This window comes from Urocampus carinirostris, chromosome 16, assembly GCF_059441175.1.
Source record: "Urocampus carinirostris isolate Australia breed hairy pipefish chromosome 16, RoL_Ucar_1.0, whole genome shotgun sequence".
Taxonomy (NCBI): domain Eukaryota; kingdom Metazoa; phylum Chordata; class Actinopteri; order Syngnathiformes; family Syngnathidae; genus Urocampus; species Urocampus carinirostris.
In genome coordinates, this window is record NC_142364.1 from 6,976,970 (window position 1) to 6,998,204 (window position 21,235).

Genomic DNA, 21,235 nt, shown 5'->3' on the forward strand with positions numbered 1-21,235 from the left:
ATGACTTCTGGATGACTCCAATACCAAATATGCTAATAAAAGACAAAATAAACTAAATATGAATAAAATCAATTTTGTGCAGGCTTGGGGGGTAACGGAACACATGGAACGGCAAAAATGATGTTGGCAAGCTGTTTGGATTTATTTTCATTTTGTTTCTGTGGCATTTTATGTTAGTTTTGCCAGAGATCAAAGAGTTCAAAGCCAGGAGAGAAATCTCACCAGGTGTTGTGAGTCATCATTGTATTCATATTTAGTTTCTTTTGTCTTTTATTAGCATATTTGGTATTGGAGTCATCCAGAAGTCATTGAAAGTAATCAAGTTAAAGTAACCCTACCCAACCCTGCATCATAGCTCTGTGTTATTTCGCTCTTTTTGTGATTTATTGTTTTAATTGTCTGGTTCTATCTTTGGTGTTTTTCGTCCCGTTCGACAACTACACTTCGGATTACTTTCTATTCTATCTTTATTCGTTTTAACGCACAAAAATGCGTTTATTCGAGGAATCAACTCCTTGCCCTGAAGAATTCTCGTGCCGGCGTGATTAGGGGGCCCTATTGTGGCCGCAGAGCCGGAGCTAAGGTGAAAGCTAAGCGGCTAGCGGCGTTATAAGTCTTCGGTACCGTTCATAATCATGGTAAATGAATAAGACCGGTGAACTGGCTGTGCTGGTGAAAAAACATCAAAGCGTACAGGGAGTGCAGTTTGCTGTGTTTTATATTATCCCAGACGCTAAGAGGAGCTACCCGGAGCTACCCGGCTTCAGCGCTGTTAGGGCAGACAGAGATACGAAAGCCTGCAGGAAGCAGAGAGGAGGCAGACTCGCTATCTACGTGAACACGAGGTGGTGTAACCCCGGGCACAAAGATTTTCATCCGCTGCAGGGACATCGAACTTTAGGCCTAGCATGCGACGTCATCCACCCCGCTGTTGCTAAACTACAACACAGCACCCCGAGGCCATCCTGTTAATCTGTTAATAAACAACAAAATGTTACTGCTGAAAGTGTGAATTTCCCTACGGAGATGAATAAAGTATCTATCTATCTAGGATGGTTAGGCACAGGTGTGTGGAGATTTGACACGGTTCCAAAAGCCAGTTTGGGCCCTCTGGTGAAAACAAGCTTACTAGACCCTAACATAACCTTCCCCTCAACGGCTTGATACCGGACAGCCCCGATGAGGAGAAAACAATTGTTGGAGGCAGCAGCATCTAAACAGGTAAGGGTTATTGCCCCTCGCTGCTAAAACAAGAAACCAGGGTGCCGCCAATGCCCCTTTTTGCCACCGAGGCAGGAACTAGAGGCTTGGGATCCCACTCCTGGCCGCTGAGGTAGGAACCAGGCGCAGCCGAGGGGTTTTCTCCTTGCTGCAAAAACAAAAAACCAGGGTGCCGCCAATGTGCCTTTTTGCCACCGAGGCGGGAACTAGAGGCCTGGGATCCTTCTCCTGGCCGCTGAGGTAGGAAGCAGGCGCGGCCGAGGGGCTTTCTCCTTGCTGCCATTACAACAAACCAGGTTGCGGCTAATGCGCCTTTTTGCCACTGAAGCAGGAACTAGAGGCCTGGGATCCTTCTCCTTTTCTTTTGTGCTTCTCAAGACTGTCTCAATGGCCACAGAAAATGATGTGGTGGACCACATTTGGCCTGTTGGCCATGCGTTTCACACATGTATTCTACACTTTTGATCAATTCATCGACTAAAGAGTCGAAAATTGAAATATAGATTGTGAATATATCACAATATTCGTTTGACTACTTGCGAGTGTTGCCTTTGGTGACATCCAGTGGACATATTTAAAACTGCAGGTCATTGTTTGCTCATTTTCTCTTGTGCTCCTCTCAGTATTGTTTTGTTGGCTCCATAAAATGAGGTAGTGGGCCACTAGGAGACGCTAGATAATACACAATGTCCCTTTAATTGTATCTAGTTTTCTGTCGTATGAAGTTGCTTGAGATTCAGCGTTCTTTGTGTAGTTCTACTTTTGTCCGGTAGAGGGTGACGCGGCACCTACTATTTCTGTAAGTAATTCCTTATTGATATTAATTTGGAAATGATAGTTTATGGATTTGTTTGCTTTTGATTTGAATCTATATTGTTATCTCTTAAATTAATTATTGTTTTGGGCCACTAGGAGACGCTGAATAATACACACTTTCCTGTGAATTTTATGAACATGTTTTCAGTCTTTGTTGAGAAGTTCTGAATTTAGTTCTACCTTTGTCCGGTAGAGAGTACTGCTGCACCGAGTATTTCAGTTAGTAAGTCCATTTTAATTTTATTTTGGAAACGACAGTTTATGGATTTTTTTCGCTTTGGATTGGAATTAATATTGTTATCTTTTAAATGTATTATTTTTGGGAGGCACTAAGAGACGCTAAATAATATTGTCCAGTTAATTTTATTGTATTCACGTGCGGTCTCTTCTCAAGGTTTTTTTTTCATTTTCCTCATGTTGAGGTTTTTAAGTTTTTCCTTGCCCTCATGTAGGTTTTAGATCAGGGGATGGTGTCATAATAGTCCGAAATAATAGTCTGTGGAATAACGTGTGCAGCCCTTTAAGACTCTTTGTGATTAAGGGCGTGACAAATAAAAATGACTTGACTTGACTTGGAGATTGGGTTTGTTGGTTACGTTGAAATTTGTCTTTTTTCTGTGTGGCTCACAAAATAAAATCTAAATATTTTGCTTTCATGGCTCTTTGAGTCTTAAAGGTCCCCAACCCCTGTCCTTTATGATCCGGCGCTTTGTGGTTTGTGCAGCCCTTTGAGACTCCTTGTGATTAAGGGTATCACAAATAAATATGACTTGACTTGAGGTTTTTGAGTTTTCCCTTGCCCTTATGTAGGTTTTAGATCAGGGGATGGTGTCATAATAGTCTGTGGTCTGTGCAGCCCTTTGAGACTCTTTGTGATTAAGGGCGTCACAAATAAACATGACTTGACTATTCCAGGTATTTGTTTAGAGATTTAGCGTGCCTGATGTAGTTCTACTTTTATCCAGTAGAGAGTACTGCTGCACCAAATACTTCTGTAAGTAATTCCATATTCATATTAATTTGTAATCCTTGAAATGAATGATTTTTTTTACCCTTTAATCTTATTTCTATGTAGTTGATGAAGATTCAGCATGCTTAATGTAGTTTTACTTTCCTCCGGTAGAGGGTACTGCCGCGCCGGTTACCTCTGTAAGTAATTCCATATTCATATTAATTTGTAAACGATAGTTTGTGTTTTTTTATGCATTTAATAAAAATCAAACGAATGATTTTTCTTTGCCTTTTGTTGAGGATTCAGCATGTAGTTCTACTTTTCTCCGGTAGAGGGTACTGGCGCGCCGAGCATTACTGTAAGTAATCCCATATACATATTTATTTGTAAAGGATAGTTTGTGGATTTTTTTGCATTTCATTCAAATCAAACAAATGATTTTTCTTTGCCCTTTGTTGAGGATTCAGCACGTAGTTCTACTTTTCTCCGGTAGAGGGTCTGCCGCGCCGAGTATTTCTGCAAATAGTACCGTATTGTTTTGGAATTCGCCTAAAATAAAGATCTTAAATTATTGTAAAAAAAAAAGTATTTTATTCGATTGAATAAAAAAGACTGGGTCTCGCTATATTGCTCAGGCTGCACTACAGCGTCTATTCACAGGCGCGATCCCACTACTGAGCGGCACGGGGGTTTTGACCTGCTCCGTTTCCGACCTGGGCCGATGCACCCCTCCTTAGGCGACCTGGTGGTCCCGGGATCCCCCAGGAGCACCATATCGATACCGAGCTTAGTGCGGACACCCGATCGACATAATCCGCTGAAGCTCAGAGCTCCTGAGCTCAAACGATCCGCCAGCCTCAGCCTCCCGGTAGCTTGGATTACAGGCGCGCGCCACCGCACCCGGCATAGCTTCTTCACACCGCATTGGAGTTTTGTCCTCCATTACGATGACGTAGGGTGTGACGTCATCAACCGGAAGCGCTTTCTAGCTCCATCGCGTGGCAACTTATGTGTAAAAATATAATACATACCTGTCGCGCTTCAGGACAAACTGTCATATTTTCCCTTACAAAGTACAAAATAATATCACACCAAACTTGTTTATTCATGTCGTTTAACATGTTATATTGTACATGTGTTTCCTTGTATCATATATATTGTGAATTAACATTTTCTTGTAAGATCCTGAGTTGCTAGACATGAATGAGGTTTATTATATAAAAAGTTCAAAAATGAAGTCGCTTGGACGCTCACTGTAGAAGAAAAAATACATGCAAATAGAATTCATTTTCTTATTCAAATTATGAATTCATTTTCTGCATTAAATTATTGTTGGTAATATACTGATTCAAGGGATAACCACAAACCTGTCTTTTTTCATTTTCCCCTTTTATACTTCCTCTTTTTCTTAACTTCTTTTTACAACATAATAATTCGTTATTCAATGAGCCGTTTGAGAGCCAGCTCTCTTTAATGAGTTGAGCCGAAAAAGCCTGCTCTCTAAAAAGAGACGGACTTCCTTTCACTACATGACTACCACATGAAATTCGAGGCGGCAGATGCATGCGCACAGTAGCATTAAACCGCTCGTTTCGTTTGCAACGAAAACAACGATACCGAGATAGAGGCTACCGCGGCGAAATCGTTTGACTTGATTGATTTGCCGTTTCGCCATAGTCGGTGTATACCGAATGGTACCCATCATTTACAGATTTTCTTGTATGTCGTACACGTCTTAAAATGCAGAATAAACGTACTTTGTACGGCAAAAACGTACAGGTTGACGGGCATCCAACTACTATTTACTAAGAAACAAAGTGAGAGAAAAATAATTCCCAGGTTTTACCCCGCTAAAATGATATTGAGGTTAAATGTACATTTAGGTGAAAAAATTCTGGTCTGAAATGTGTCATTTTATTGCTAATAAGATTGACAAAGGATTCCAATTACTTTGTAAATACATCGTACTTAGCATATATGACTCAGAAACATGCAAGTTAAAGACAAAGGAAAGCTTTTGGATAGATAGATTGATAGATAAATAGATGGATAGATAGATAGATAGATAGATAGATAGATAGATTCATCCCTTTAGGGAAATTCACACTTCCAGCAGTATCCTTTTGTTGAAAAATAAAATAAAAGATATAGAATACAAAAATACCCAATATAACGTGTTGATATAGAGTATTTAAATAGTGCTATGTAAAATACACACTGTAATAAAAAATAGGGTAATGCAAATGTGGGGATGGGGTTTAATGTGGGCTTTTACCCCCCCGGGTGGAGTTAAAGAGCCTCATTGCATGAGGAAGAAATGATCTCCTGGGTCTGTCCGTGGAACAAGACTGTGACAAGACAATTTTATGACAATTCTATTCACAAATGCATATTAAGTAGTAGATAAAAATCCTTCTTTGCCTTCCAATGTAAAGTGAAACATTACATGTTATCCATCAAGCTTTCCCAGAATCATAAGGCCCCCCCTGGCATGTTTTTATTTTACTGTTTTTAAAAATATATATATTTTTTTTTCTTTATTGATGGCACGATTAGGAATTTCTAGATATGATTAATTGTCACACAAATAATCCCGATTGATAAATATATTGTCAATTTTCTCCCTCTGCATTGTATGCTACAATAAGAATATGAGCTTAATATTACAAATATCGCAAATTTTAGTCAAGAAAAGCAATTGAATGGTCAAAAAAAAAATAAGGGCGACCGCCCTAGTGATGACTGCACTCAGAGGGCTTGATATCAGGACCAGAACGGGAACAGGACCCACTCGCGTAACGTTTACCACAAGTTTTATTGAAGGAACGAGGAAGGGGTGCGCCCACGATCCGGTGTTTGCTCTCATGCTCGACTTGTGATCCAAACACGGAAGTGGATCTTCCGTAACGAGCGATGGCAGTGTCAGGGGCGGAAAACGGGTCGGTAGCCAAGACTGGGAGAGCAAGTCGTGGTCGGGAACGAGTCGTAAGCCGGGACGGGAGAGCAGACGGGGTCGGAATCAAAAACAGTCATAGCGGGAGACAAACAGGAGCAAAAAAAAACGGGTCGAAAAAAGCCTTGCTGTGTAAAAACAGAGATTTGCAGACGGACTGACCAAAGGAGACGGATAGGAGTGGGTTTCAATAGGGACAGGGAGCCAATCAGAGTCCGAGGCAGATAGCGCCAAAGGAGCGGGCACAGGTGATTCACATCAGTGCTGTGGTCTGTTAAGACCTTTGACACTTCTTGTGATTTAGGGCTATTCAAAAAAACGTAACTTGACTAGACTCTTAATATTTCAATTGGTTTTTGCGTAATCGATGCATTCAAATCGTACGCTGTGGTAAGATGTTTGTATAAAAATGTTTCTGTGTTTGTTCAATCAAGTGTTTTTAGAAAATGTGGCCACGGATGGGAAACATTTTGGGAAACTTTACAACGCTGGATTACGGAAGACATGTCACGTCAAGATCATGTTTAATTGTGACGCCCTTAATCACAAAGGGTCTCAAAGGGCTGCACAGACCACAGATTATTGCAAACCACAGACTATTATGACACCCTCCCCTGATCTAAAACCGACATGAGGGCAAGGAAAAGCTCAAAAACCTTAAGATGAGGAAAATGAAGACACCTTAAGAAGGGACCGCACATGAGGATGACCAGGCTGATACAGATGTTGCAATAACAAATAATACTCAGATATCGTCAGCAGGAAATATAGGTCATTCACCGGGGCCTGAATGGAGAACCCTCTGGAACCGTCTGATTTCTTCTTGGCTCTTGGGATCAGTATATTACTTAAGTATCTTCTGGAGATTGTAGATTTGAAGTTTTTATGAAAACAAAAAAAAAACAGAAATTTGCAGACAAAATCCCAAAAACCGGTTTACATTTTCGATATTTTTTCGTGGATACAATTCTTTGCTGTACATAGAATAAAATGTATTGCATTTTTGTCGTTCTTGTTCTGTATAATAAGTCTGAACGTCTCTAGACAATGTGGTGGGAAAAATGGAGTCAGCCAGAGCTTAATATCTTTGCAGAACTCTTGTAGAATGAGCTAGTGTTATTTTCCGTTTTAAAACATAATTTTTATAAAAAAGAAATAATGAATACCGTATTTTCCGCACTATAAGGCGCACCGTGTTATAAGGCGCACCTTCAAAGAATGATATATTTTAAAACTTTTTCCATACATAAGGCGCACCGCATTATAAGGCGCCACAGTAGAGGCTGTAGTTACGTTATGCAACCATTAGATGGTGCCGCGCTAAAGGAAATGTCAACAAAACAGTCAGATAGATCAGTCAAACTTTATTAATAGATAACAAACAAGCTTTCCACAACTCCGATCACTCCCAAAATGAATAAACAGCTGTTTTATTATTTTCTCTGAGGTAAAGCATTTTCGTGACACATCTTTAACATCTTTGAACAACAGCAAGGCATAACATTTTACTTTTCCTCCATTTAGTCAACACGCAAAAAAACCTCTGATACTGTTATGGTAAATTAAACGTTAGTGCAATCGCAATATAGTGACACTCGTAATGTGCAAAAACAATAACAAGTGCAAAACAATAACAAAGCAACAACATAATAACTGTAAAATGTAAAACGTAAACAGCTCATCCTCATGCTTCCTCCACTTCCGCACCATCGATTCATTAATGTTAAACTCTCTCGCTGCTGCTCTATTTCCGTGTTCTACTGCGTGACCGATCGCCTTGAGTTTAAACTCTGCGTTGTAAGCGTGTCTCTTAATAGGAGCCATTTCAGGGTCTTTATACAAACGCACAAATAAAAGAGAATCGTTGTTTAATATTTCCCAGTATGCACAGCGCACTTCTTCTTCTACGCGAAAAATGGAGTCGGTGGCTGCTTACCGTAAGTTGCGAGACCTGTCGCGGCTCAATATTGATCCATATACAAGGCGCACCGGATTATAAGGCGCATAGTCAGCTTTTTAAAAAAAATAAAAAAAATAAACTGATTTTAAGTGCGCTTTATAGTGCGGAAAATACGGTAAATATTATTCATAAATTTAAAAGGTATTTCTTTCACTTAGGGGTTTCTGCGTCATTTTAAACACATAGTTGTCAATCTATTTATCACAGTGTCGTCACATTTATAACAAATTCCATTTTGGTTTTGTTTTCCAGGAAATATTTGTTAAGTATTGCCAAATGAAGTTATTTACTGTCAATAATTTACATCCCCTGTATACGAGGTGGAGGTGGGGGTTCATTCGTTGATATTTTAGAATTTCGTTGTTTTTGTCTTTGTTTTAGAGACAAATTGGAATGGCAACCAAATGGACTGGGCTAAAAATCTTACGGAAAGCCAAGGGCAAGGTGGCCAAAGGGCTACTACCATCATCTGGTGAAATGGTGATTTCTTTTTCGGTATGACTTCATTTTATATGGTGGGCAACATGACGGGCGGCCCACATCGTATTCATCTTATGTAAAAATTCGATCACGGGCCGTAACTGGCCCCCGGGCCGAACTTTGGATATTGCATATTAAAACATACCTGTCAACCTGTACATTTTTGCTGTACAAAGTACGTTTATTATGCATTTTTAAGACGTGTACGACGTACGAGAAAATCTGTGCGGAAAAACGTAAATTTGTCAATAATGGGTACCATCCGGTATACACCGACTATGACGAAACGGTAAATCGATCAAGTCAAAAGAGTTCGCCGCAGTATCCTCTATCTCTGTATGGTTTGTTTTCGTTGCAAACGAAGCGAGCGGTTTGATGTAGTGAAAGGAAGTGCGTCTCTTTTTAGAGAACCGTCTTTTTCGGCTCAACTCATTAAAGAGAGCCGGCTCTCAAACGGCTCACTTGTTTTGATGCATTATATTACGAATTATTACGTTGTATAAAGAAGTTAAGGAAAAAAAGAAGTATAAAAGGAGAAAATGAAAAAAGACAGGTTTGTGGTTATCCTGTCATGGCCAGCATGGTCGCCGTGGCGACCGGCTGGTCCTGCGCCCCTGGGCACCGGCTGTAGTAGATCATCTAATCTGCGTGTGTGCTTTTAAGGGTGGGTTGTGGGTTTTGCGGGTTGTTGGTTCATTGCATTTTCCGTTCTGTTTTACTCTGTCCTGTTTTGTTTGAGTCGGAGGAAACCTGTACTTGCCCGTTCTGAGTGTAAGCCTGTTTTTGTTTTGTTTTGTCCGTAAGTGTTGGACGACTTTTATTTTGCTAAATAAAAGTACTGACCGTTAACGCAAATTAGTTCTCCCTTCCTGCCTCCTGCCTCCGTTCTGGTCCGGTCCCCGTGACATATCCCTTTACTCAGTATATTACCAACAATTATTAAATGCAGAAAATGAATGAATAATTTAAATAAGAAAATGTATTCTTCTACTTAATTATTTTGCATGTATTTTTTCCTTCTACAGTGAACGTCCAAGCGACTTCATTTTTGAACTTTTTTTTATAATAAACCTCATTCATGTCGAGCAACTCAGTACCTCACAACAAAATGTTAATTAACAATATATATGATATAACGAGAGCAGCACGGCGGACCAGTGGTTAGCGCGTGTGCGGCACAGTTCTGAGGACTTGGGAACCTCCTGTGTGGGTTCAAATCCAGCTACCGGACTTCCTGTGCGGAGTTTGTATGTTTTCCCCGTGCTTGCGTGGGTGTCCTCCTCCCACATTCCAAAGACATGCATCTCAAGTGGATTGGCCGGTTCAAATTGTCTCTAGGTGTGAATGAGCGAGCGAGTTGTCTGTCCCTGTGTGCCCTGCGATTGGCTAGCAACCAGTTCAGGGTGTCCCCTGCCCACTGCCTGATGATTGCTGGGATGGGCTCCAGCACCCCCGCGACCCTACTGAGGATAAGCGGTGCAGCTAATGAGATGAATGAAATGCACCTACTTTTTGATATAGAATGTCAACAATCCTCAGTGAATGAGTACTTGTGTCAAAACATTGAGGGGTGGGAGGTTAGATAGCCCCATCTGTTTCTCCCTAGCCCACCACCGGCCCACCCCCCCGGATGAGCTGTTTAGACGGCGGGACAGAAAGGGAGCGAGAGTCCCCCCTCTCTCCAGCTGCCATCCCTTCCCCTCCTTCTCCTCCACCAGCGGAGCCACTTCTTTCTCATCACCTCCTCCAGGTAAACCTTCCCCAATCCGGCCTCCATCCTTCACGGTGGTCGCAGGGGGGCAGTGATTTCCCTGCGTCGGTCCCCCCCACCACCCCTTACCCTTCTCCTCTCCTCTTCTTCCACCTCCCTAGCGGTCGCTTCGGGGTTACGCTTCCTCCTCTGGCGAAGAGACAGCGGGGTTTAGCGAAGGAGGTGGGCGCGAGAGATGCGACGTTGAAGGAAGGCCCACCGGCGAGCGAGCGAGGTGAACCCCCGTCGCCACACCGACACCTCCGCCGTACCCCGACCGAGAAAACGCGCGGCGAAAGCGGGGCTAGCCGCTTCCCACCGGGGGGGAAGACGCAAGTTACGGCTAGCAAGCTAGCAAGAGAGCTACATCTCTGGTGCTAGCCGGCTAACCCCGGACTTACTTTTACGGGCGCCGCTCGTATTATACGTTTCCTACGCCATTCGAGTCGCTATAACGACGTCGTTACGTATTGACAAGCGGCGTCGGGGTGAAGTCATGGCGCTGTGGCGGGTTTCAAACGTCCCCTCCGGGGGTGGGAAGCCTCAATGTGACGGCGTAACAAAAGACAGGATTTGAGACATGGTTTGCTGGATTGGCCATCCTTTCTTGTTTTGTTGTTAGCACGGGCATGCTAAGCTAACGCCGAAGCACCGTTCCTTCCTATTTTCGTCTTACTAACACAACCATTGCTTTTACGACGTGGCTTTAAGTTGGTGTTTTATGGAAGCGGGACCGAGAAGAGCGAATAAGAAGGATGAAAACGCCTGTGATGGCAGCACCTTCTTGGGCCAGACGTGAAAGTTAACATGCTAGCTTGGAAGGCCTCCACACTGTGAAACCGAAGGTATAAGGTTAATAACAGTAATATGGAATAACACCCTTGTAATGCACTTTTTCCTTGACAAGCTAATTTTCGCACATGTTTACTAACCTATTATTACAAAGTGTAATACTGTGCATGCATACTTGCTTAATAATAGATTATTAAATCAAATATTTAACAGTACCACTTTTTTACAAACTTCTTTATAATCTTCCTGACATTGCGTTGCTAATTCCTATTTACAAATGTACATATAAACACAATTGTCTGTATTGTCTTTGCTCACACTGTTTACAATGGTAAATGGTCTGCTTTTCTATAGCGCTTTTCAAGTCAATGAAGACCTCCCAAAGCGCTTTACAATGTACTTCACACTTACCCATTCACACACACCAATAGGGAGTCAGCCAATTAAACATGTCACTCTAGGATAAACGTTATAAATTACAGTGGAACCTCAGTTCTCGACCATAAGCCGTTCGAGAACCCTGATTTGTTCAATCATCGAAATCGTTTTTCCTATTAAAAGTAATGTAAATCGTTTTAATCCGTTCCAACACCCTGAATGTTTACCTTTGTTTACCTTTAAGACACAAATAACATAAATGTAACCCAGGCTAATCGTACGTTCGCGTTAGCGTAATCTTTCGTACGGAAGATTACGCGAACATGAACGTGTAAAAATAAAAAAAAGGGATAAAGAAAAGAATTATGAATAGGATTTTTGACCTTTGTGGTGGTCAGCAGAAGGCGCAGGTGGACGGTGGAAAGGGATGGAGGAGGAAGGAAAATGATTGTTTGGAAGGAGAGTCCCCTTCCATAAAAACTTCGGGGAGCTCTTCTGTCTGAGGGGTGCTCACACGTTCAAATCTCTTTGCTACGGATGACTCGGCTACAGGATGTTCTTTTCTCTTAAAATATCTATCCAATGACATTTGCTTCTACCTTCTTTTTAGCACTTTTCCGAAGTGGTTCATGACAGTGTCATTAAAGTCATGATGACTCTGGTGGCTGCAGCTTCATCGGTGTGGTGAAATTCTGTAACTCGGCCTATTTGCTACACACTTGTTTCATCTCGGATGTCCCCTAGTGTATTGGAGGTGCAATTGCACCTGAGAAAATTAAAAGGAGTAAAAAAATGTGATGTGAAACATCCACCCCAAAATTTCTCGAAATTTATGGTCGGACTCCGATTTGTTCGAACTGACAGGCGTTCGAAAACCGAGGTTCCACTGTACTTACAAAGAAGTAAATTAAAGAATATTAGCATAGGATATGATAACAAAGTAGTGCTTTTAGATGGTCTTAGTTATAAGTGTACCATGTAAATGGTCTGCATTTATATAGCACTTTACTATGTGCAATGTTACCCATTCACACACACTCACACACCAATAGGGAGTCACCTGCTTATTGGTGGCATTAGGTATTCAGTGTCTTGCCCAAGGACACTTCGACATATAACACAGAGGAGCCAGGAATCGAACCTGCGCCCTTTTGATCCCAAGACGAGCGCTCTACCTCCTGAGCTAATGCCTCCCCAAGTCTAATCTCAATTTCGACTACGTTGTTATTAATGACCCTAAGGACAATTCAATTCATCAGAAAATAGTGCAATAAAAATAGGGGCGTGACTTCTAGCTGCAACATTGTGCAAAAATAAGAGTAAAGTATTACAAAATATAAATATACATTATATTATACATAAGCATAATATTGTTTTCACTGTCTTGTGTGCTTGGATTGATGATGATGGGTCTATTAGCTTGTTAGTCCATCCTTTCATTATCTGCACCGCTTATCCTCAGTAGGATCGCGGGGGCGCTGGAGCCCATTCCAGCTGTCTTCAGGCAGTGGGCAGGGGACACCCTGAACTGGTTCCCAGCCAGTCACAGGGCACACAGTGACAGACAATTGGCTCGCTCATTCACACCTAGGGACAATTTGGACCGGCGGATTAACCCGACATGCATGTTTTTGGAATGTGGGAGGAAACCGGAGTGCCTGGAGGAAACCCACGCAAGCACGGGGAGAACATGCAAACTCCACACAGGAGGTTCGATCTCTTGACCTCAGAACTGTGCCGTACACGCGCTAAGCGCTGCACTGCCGTGCTGCCCAGCTTATTAGTCTTAGTTCTCAATTGACCTGCCACAGAGTAGGTCAAAAATTAGTGCCGGTTGTGAGAGGAGTCTTTAATAAAGTTGGACATGTCCTTGACTGGGCAGAGAGCATCCAATGGTTTTCTAGGCTGTGTTGAAGACCTGTCGTAAAGGCCTGCAGTGTCTGTCAGGTGGCTGCATGTTAAAGGTGACCAGGGTTATAGGAGTCCTTAATATTGTTGTCGACAATGTCCTGCTAACTGGGTTAACAGCATCAGCTGATTTTCTCGGCGGTGTTGATGACACTCTGTTAAGTTCTCCTATTTGCTCCCAGCATACAATTCTGTGACGCTGTACGCCAGTACGCCCTCTACTGTGCCCATATATCATGCAAGCTATTAACAGTATTATAGCCCAATACACTCAGTAACATTTTAGCAAACAACCTTATAAAACGTTAACATGTCGCTGTCATTGCAATGCTAATTCCTATTACTGAATGTGCATATTGATACATTGTTACATCTATGTCGTTTCGAATATGCTGATTTAACAAGTGAGTCCATATGTTGATTGCACCTTCAGGTAGTTAGAGGAATAGAATATGAAACATTTTCAAACAAGTTTTCAACTCGGTTGGGAATCACTGGCCTATAAACAATTGGCTAGCAACCAAGTGAAGGGTGTACCCCGCCTTATGGTCAAAGACAGCTCAGAGAGGCTCCACCACACCCTTCCACCCTAGTGAGGAGAATTGGATAATGGATGAATGGTTCTCATTTTGTATGCTACATGGATCGAATAGAAGAAACAATGCCTTTTCCAATGCCATGACTTTTGCAGAATCCACAGGGGAAAAACAAACCTGTTTTACTTAACTTTTACATTCATCCATCCATTATCTGCACCGCTTATCCTCAGTAGGGTCGCGGGGGTGCTGGAGCCCATCTCACCTATCTTCGGGCAGTGGGCAGGGGACAATTCACTCGCTCATTCAGACCTAGGTACAATTTCGACCGGCCAATTCACCTGACATGCATGTTTTTGGAATGAGGGAGGAAACAGGGGAGACCAGGCAAACTCCACAAAGGAGGTTGGATCTCATGACCTCAGAACTGTGCCGCACACGCGCTAACCACTGCGCGGCCGTAAAGCCCTTAACTTTCACAGATTTCTGAAAATCTCAAATGAAAGCGACATATTTTTTTGGAACTTGTGATATTTAATGTCAAAATAACTGTGTTCCCCTCCTCAGGATTGTGGAGATGTGAGGAACGAGAAGTCTCTTGGTGATATCAATCTGCACTTTGACCTCATCTTCAGTATGAATGGTGATATGCCTCATGTTCCCATCACTACTCTCGCCGGAATCGCCAGCCTCACGGATCGTAAGTGCCTTTTTTTTTTTTTTTTTTAAACGTGGCCTTTAGGGGCATGTCTGGACCAGAACAGAAACAGGACCCAATTGCGTTACGTTTCTCACAAGTTTTATTAAAGGAAAGAGGAAGGGCTGCGCTCACGATCCGGTGTTCGCTCAGCGCGGGAAGCAAGTCGCTCTCGTATTATGATCCCAAACACGGAAGTGGATCTTTTGTAGCGAGCTATGTCGGTGTCAAAGACGGAAAAACGTGTCAGTAGCCAGGAAAGGAGAGTAGACGTGGTCGGGGACGAAAAGAGGTCAAAAGCCGGGACGGGAGAGTAGACGTGGTCAGGATCAAAAACGGGTCGAAACTGGGGGACAGACGGGAGCAAAAAACAGGTGGGAGTCAGGTGTGAAAAAGGCTTGCCTAGTGTTAACTGAGGTTCGCAGACGGACTGACAAAAGGGGACAGATTGGAGTGGGTTTAAACAGTGACAGAGAGCAGTTGGCGCCAAAGGAGCGGGCACAGATGATGCATATCGGTAATCATGACAGGTGGAGGAAATCCAGTTAAGTAATAGATGCTTTAGCACCAATATAAATCTATTTTATTTATCTAAATACACCCCAAACTTGTTATCTTAAAATACTTTAAATCACAGTTTGAACAATAATGTGCAATACAGTAAAATAAAATAAAAATTGAAGTAGAGTGTTTTCTGGAATATAAGCCTCACCTAAAGCTCCAAATTTACCCATAAAATTGGAATTGCATATAATATTTATTCCTGTGTGATAGTACAATAGGTTTCATGGTATACTACCAGATTTCTGATTGGTCATTTTAAAAACATTGCTGATCAAAATCCCAAAGCATTGAATGCAAATGGAATCAAACCTGGTTCGTGGTGGTAAGACTGTTTAAACCTGACCACTAGGGATACAGATGACACACGAAAAGGCATTCACTTTTATATCATTATCAGACTGTTTTACTTGGTGCAATAACAGAGGAAACAAAGTTGTCCTGAAAAATGAATAAACGCAGTTTGATTCATCATTAGATACACCAAAGAGTTGGTTCCCTCTTTTTGATTTTTTGCGTTTGAATATATCCTTCGGGATGATTTTCTGTTTACTCAATTTCTGGCACAGTGAGGAAAAAATAGCTGGATAATGAGATAAAACGAATGCCTTTTCTTTTGTCATCTGTACCACTAGTGGTCTAGTGATTAGGTTTCAGCGCTCTCACCGCAGCTACCTAGGTACAATTCCCATTGGATTCAATGTTTTGCGATTTAGGTAAGCAACAACCGATGCACTCATGTACAGACGCTCCCCTACTTACGAACATTCGAGTTACGAAAAATGATAGATCCGAACATTTTTTTCGGGATGTCGAAAAATATCCGGACATTGCTCTTAGTTATAATTTGTATTGTGAGCACCTTTTTCCGAATACAGGACATTACTGTAGTGCTTCTTTCCGCTGCTATTGGCGTGTGGCGCTGTGAGAGGTCACCCAGCATTCACTCCGGTTTCCTCTTCCTAGTTAGTGTGTAAACATTCTATACTGTATCTCCAGCGCGCTAAGAACTTTGACATTTTTATTGTTTAATATCTCGTGCATCCATTCAATATGGTTTGCGTAAAGAAGAGACGAGCCGTTTCATTTGAAATGAAAGTGGAATAAGAAAGTTTGATGCGGTTAAGAATATGGTTGGATCGCTTTTTTTTTGGGCCACATTTTACCACGGAGGAGGAAGTTGCTTAACTCTTGAAGCTCATCTTCCAAAAGTAAGTTTAACTTCACTTTATAGAGCATATTATTTTATGAAATGTTTATGTACAAAACAATACAGGTTACTTATACAAGCCTTGAACATACGTTCCATACAAAATATAGCACTGAAGCAACTTACGAACAAATTAGACTTACGAATTATCTCCTTCGTAAGTAGGGCAGCGTCTGTATATCTTAAGTGAAAAGAACGCTCAACGGTTATACACAAATAAATGCGGTAGCTCTTTTAACTCTATGCGCCTTATAGCCCGGTGCGCCCTACATATGAAAAAAAGCACGACAAAGTGGTATTTTTGCGGTGTGTGCCCTATATAAATGTATTCCAATGATGTTTGAATGTATCCTTTCATATCAGTACTTTCCCCACAATGGTCTTCCAATTTCTCAGCCCTTATCTTATCATACCACCCATCAGTGTTCCCTCTAAGCTGCGCACGTGCGTAATCGTGCACTGCCTGCACATTCTCAGCGCACAAGAAAATCTATCCAGCGCAATGTTCCCTCTAAGGTGCGTGTTTTTCGAGAACCGGCTTCTTCGGCTCAGCTCACTAAAAGGAACCGGCTCTTTTCGGGTCCTAAACGGCTCTTCAGGTTGTTTTTGCTTCTTTCATCCCTATATGACCAAACATTATGTAAAATTGTGCACAAAATGACTTAAAAGAAGGGGGAATAGGACAAAAAAGAAAAAAATACCAAAATGAAAAAGGAGTGTAAAGCTGAGAAAAAAAAGGAAGAAAAAAAGAAGGAAAAAATCAGAAAAAAGCCAGAAAAAAAAGGAAAAAATTAAGTAGAGAACAAAAAGAAAAAAGTAACAGCTCGGAAAAAATAAAAACAATGAGATTTTTTTAAAAAGGATTAAAAAAATGGAAAAAAAAAACAGGGAAAAAGAAGAAAAAGTTTGTGTTGCATTCAAATAATTTCCAATTATACTAAGTCAATCTTGTTGCCAACATTGTACTTCCACTAAAAAAATGTGATTAAATACAGTTTTGTATCGTGCAACCGACTAAATAAGCCCCCAAAAATGTTAGTAGTATGCGACAAAAGAAAGAAAGAAATGTAAATCTTGTGAAAGAATTGTTGTGAAAAACAAATGACGTTTGTAGGCCGTATAACCTTTGCAATAATACATGAGTCAATTCATTCAAAAGTGAAATGTTTTTTTTTTTGCATTGCCGGAAACTCAGCAAAATGTAACTTGATGTCAAGTTTTGGACATGTTTGATAATGACTCAGTTGCCACACTCGGGATTGCCGTTGCTCACTGTTGTTTCAAGCGTTGCTCACCGACTTTGTGTGAACGCTCAGACCCGTAAGGAAAATAACAGGGAACATTGCCCCCCATCCAAATCCATCTAAAAAATACAATACATTTACTGTAAAACTATAGATTTAAAGCAACCGCCTAATTAAACCCTGGTTCAATCTTCTGTCACCTTCGTAGTGTTGAACCAACTTCCGCTGCCCTCACCTCTCCCTGCAACCACTGCCAAGAGTCTGCTCTATAATGGGCGAATCTCTGAAGAGGTCAGCAGCCTACTGGTGTGCCGCGACGATAGCCTGGTAACTCAGCTGGCGCACGGCCTCAACCAGGTTTCCACAGAACACATGTGAGTATCTCCCTTTGTTTAGAAGTGGACCGGTATGACTGGTTTGCGGCGGAGTATCGAATGTCAAATACAATCGGGATAAATAATCCGTTCCTCGTTCCGAAGTGAGATTGGAATTGCCGTATTTTCCAGCCTATAAATCGCAGTTTTTATTATAGTTTGACCGGAGTTACTACCTATGGTGAGACTTATCCAGTGTTCATTTGACCTGTGAAAAGTGATGGGTCCCGGGGACTCGCATGCTCAAAAATCTATGGGTCCCAACAGAGAGCTATGGGTCCCCAAAATGTAGTGTTATCGAGGTTAAAATTGTAAATTGGCGGCAAATATATACCGTATTTTCCGCACTATAAGGCGCACCTAAAAGCCTTTATTTTTTTCAAAAACTCACCATGCGCCTTATAATACAGTGCGCCTTATATATGATCAATATTAAGTCGCAAGGTCTCGCAACAAAGGCAAGCAGCCGCCGACTAGATTTTTCCTCGTAGGCGATGTGGTCCGCGGTGTATGCTGGGATACATATGCCGGCGTTTCATTTCCCAGCCAATGTGTCAATCATCATTTGAATCGATCACTATTGGCTAAAGTTATTCGGAGGTAAAGGGGCGGATCCTTTTTAACATTTACAGGCTCGCATAGGCTAAAGGGGCAAAACAAAGCCTGCAATTGGCCGAAAAAGATGAATGTGAATAGCAAGTTTGGTTGTCTACGGAGAAAACATGTTTTACCATTCTGTATTTGTAAATATTTTACTCTCTTGGATTTACTACAGTTACGGATATAAGAGGACCATGGTTGCACATTATTATTGAACGCAACGACTTCGGTGAGCTACTCCGGCTATATATTTTCCCAGTATCTTGTTTCAGAGTGATCTAGATGTTTCGGTGATGGGTCTTTTTTAAATTAAACTCAATTCCAAGTGTTTATTGTCAAATGCACAATAAAGTTGCGAGCGAAAAAGAAAATAGAAACTAAGGAATGGTTGGCATTTCTTGAATCCCAAGACTTTAACCTTCCGAATGATATTTGGAACACGTATTTGCTTCTTTGCAAGCTTTCGGAATGTTAAGGAGGTAATAAGTTTGCCTGAACTATCTGACTGTTTTGTCGACGTTCCCATTGTAGCGCCTTATAATCCGGTGCGCCTTATGTATGGAAGATATAGGCCCAGAAACAATTTTTTGGGGGTGCGCCCTATAACCCGGTGTGCCCTATAGTGCGGAAAATACGGTAACATAAATCTAGATATTCATTCAGTTTTAATCATCACAGTTCATTGGTAATACAAATCAGTTATCACTTCAAGATTTTTCAGTCCACAACAATATTGTACATTATACAAAATAATATTGCTGAAATAATTATATCAATCTATATTTTCATTCAGTTTTAATCATCACAGTTTATTGGTAATACAAAGCAGTTATCGCTTCAGATTTTTCAGTTCACAATATTGTACATTATACAAAATATTGCATGTGTGGTGCCATTGTATAAGGGTAAAGGTGATAAGTATGAATGTAGCAATTCGAGAGGTATCAGTTTGTGGTCTGTGCCGGGTAAGCTGTATGGAAGAGTCTTGATTAAGAGAGTGAGAGAAAGAACGAATGAGGTGGTAATGGTCCTTCCAGAGTGGTTTCAGGAAAGGAAGAGGATGTGTGGATCAGGTGTTTGCAGTACGACAGGTGTCTGAGAAATATTTTGCAAAAGGTAAGGATGATTATTTGGCTTTCATGGACTTGGAAAAGGCGTATGACAGAGTTGATAGAGAGGCGTTGTGGCAAGTGATGGTGATGTATGGAGTGGGTGGAAAGTTGTTGGAAGTATTGAAGAGTTTTCATATGAACAGCAGAGCATGTGTAAGAGTAGGGAGTGAGACAAGTGAGTGGTTCCCTGTGTTGGCTGGTGTGAGACAGGGGTGTGTGATGTCACCATGGCTGTTTAATGTGTACATGGATGGTGTGGTGAGAGAGGTAAATGCAAGAGTATTTGGCAGAGGTGTAGAGATGATGGACAACAGTGGAACAGTGTGGCTGGTAAGTCAGTTGTTGTTTGCAGATGACACAGCGCTTGTGGCTGATTCTGAGGAAACATTGAGAAGGTTGGTAACGGAGTTTGGCAGAGTGTCAGGAGACCGGACCAGAACGGAGGCAGGAGGCAGGAAGGGAGAACTCATTTGCTTTGACGATCAGAACTTTTATTTAGCAAAATAAAAGTCGTCCAACTCTCAAGGACAAAACAAAACCAAAACAGGCTTACAGGCAAACAGGAACTTAGACTAGGAATACTAACAAAACAAGCTTTTACTCAAAACGTGCAAACACAGGTTTCCTCCTACTCAAACAAAACAGGACAGAGCAAAACAGAACAGAAAATGTAATGAACCAGCACCCGTAATACCCACAACCCACCCTTAAGAAGCAAACGCGCAAATTAGGCGATCTGCTTCAGCTGGTGCCCAGGGGGCGGGGCCAGCCGGTCGCCACGGCGACCATGACAAAGAGTATGTGATAGGCGTAAGTTATGTGTCAATGTTGGGAAGGGTAAGGTGATCAAGTGTTCACGTGATGGAGCAGGCATGACGTCAGAAATCAGGTTGCATGGGCAGGTGCTGGAAGAAGTGGAAACCTTTAGGTACTTGGGTTGTGATGTGGCTGCAGTTGGTGGAATGGAGTGCGAGGTATTGCACAGAGTGAATCAAGGAAGCAAGGTTTTGGGTGCTCTGAGGAGAGTGATGAACAACAAGAGTATGAGTATGGATGTTAAGAGGGGACTGTATGAGAGTGTGATTGTGCCGACTGGGTTGTATGGTGCAGAGACCTGGAGCCTGAACGCAGATTTAAGAAGAAAATTGAATGTTTTTGTGTTCTCCGCAGAGAGCTAAAGGACAACTTGGGGAACGATGAGCCCGAAGGTGACATGCCCGCTCTCCTACAAGCTCTGGTGTCCAGGAACCCCAAAATCTTCCGGGACAAAAGTAAGACCATGAAGTTTTAAAATCTAGCATGGAAACGGGATGCTTTTCCAAAGATAGATTCGTCTAATAATGCAGGGTCAACAACATGATGCCCTCCTGAATACTTTTGAGTGACTCGCAGACAGATTGTAAAAAAAGATCAGCGGGAATTTCATTTCTAACTGGCATGAGAAATCATTAAAGCCCCAGTATGTAATATTTGACGACTGGATCGCACTGTATTTTTTGAATACGAACAAAATCAGTGCTACAGAGCACAGCAGCAAGATACCAGACAAACATGTGTGGCGACTTCTAGGTCGAAATTCCACTATGTAAAAGAAATTCAAATTTCTCTGCCTCTGATTTTTTTAATGAAAATGAACATTGGTATGAGAGTTCATGTATTTCTGCCTCGTATTCAAATCAGTGTTTTGTTAT

The 21,235-nt window shown here is 41.7% G+C and overlaps 1 protein-coding gene and 1 non-coding gene across 4 annotated transcripts in view; one reads left to right on the plus strand and one right to left on the minus strand.

The window, feature by feature from the left end:
- Positions 1-3,595: 3,595 nt before the first annotated feature.
- On the minus strand, positions 3,596-3,894 carry LOC148350099 (signal recognition particle RNA). The gene has a single exon (XR_015847155.1).
- Positions 3,895-10,242: 6,348 nt separating this feature from the next.
- Positions 10,243-21,235, plus strand: part of LOC148350100 (nipped-B-like protein B) — a 57,770-nt gene continuing 46,777 nt past the window's right edge. The window contains exons 1-4 of one of the 3 annotated variants that reach the window (XM_088355604.1): positions 10,243-10,367; positions 14,314-14,446; positions 17,667-17,832; positions 20,715-20,815. In XM_088355604.1, coding sequence (XP_088211730.1) covers positions 14,383-14,446; positions 17,667-17,832; positions 20,715-20,815 — 331 coding nt within the window. In that variant the 5' untranslated portion in view covers positions 10,243-10,367; positions 14,314-14,382. Of the gene's footprint in view, positions 10,368-10,392; positions 10,978-14,313; positions 14,447-17,666; positions 17,833-20,714; positions 20,816-21,235 lie in introns of those variants that run through there. The other 2 variants (XM_088355602.1, XM_088355603.1) reach the window with 2 other exon arrangements.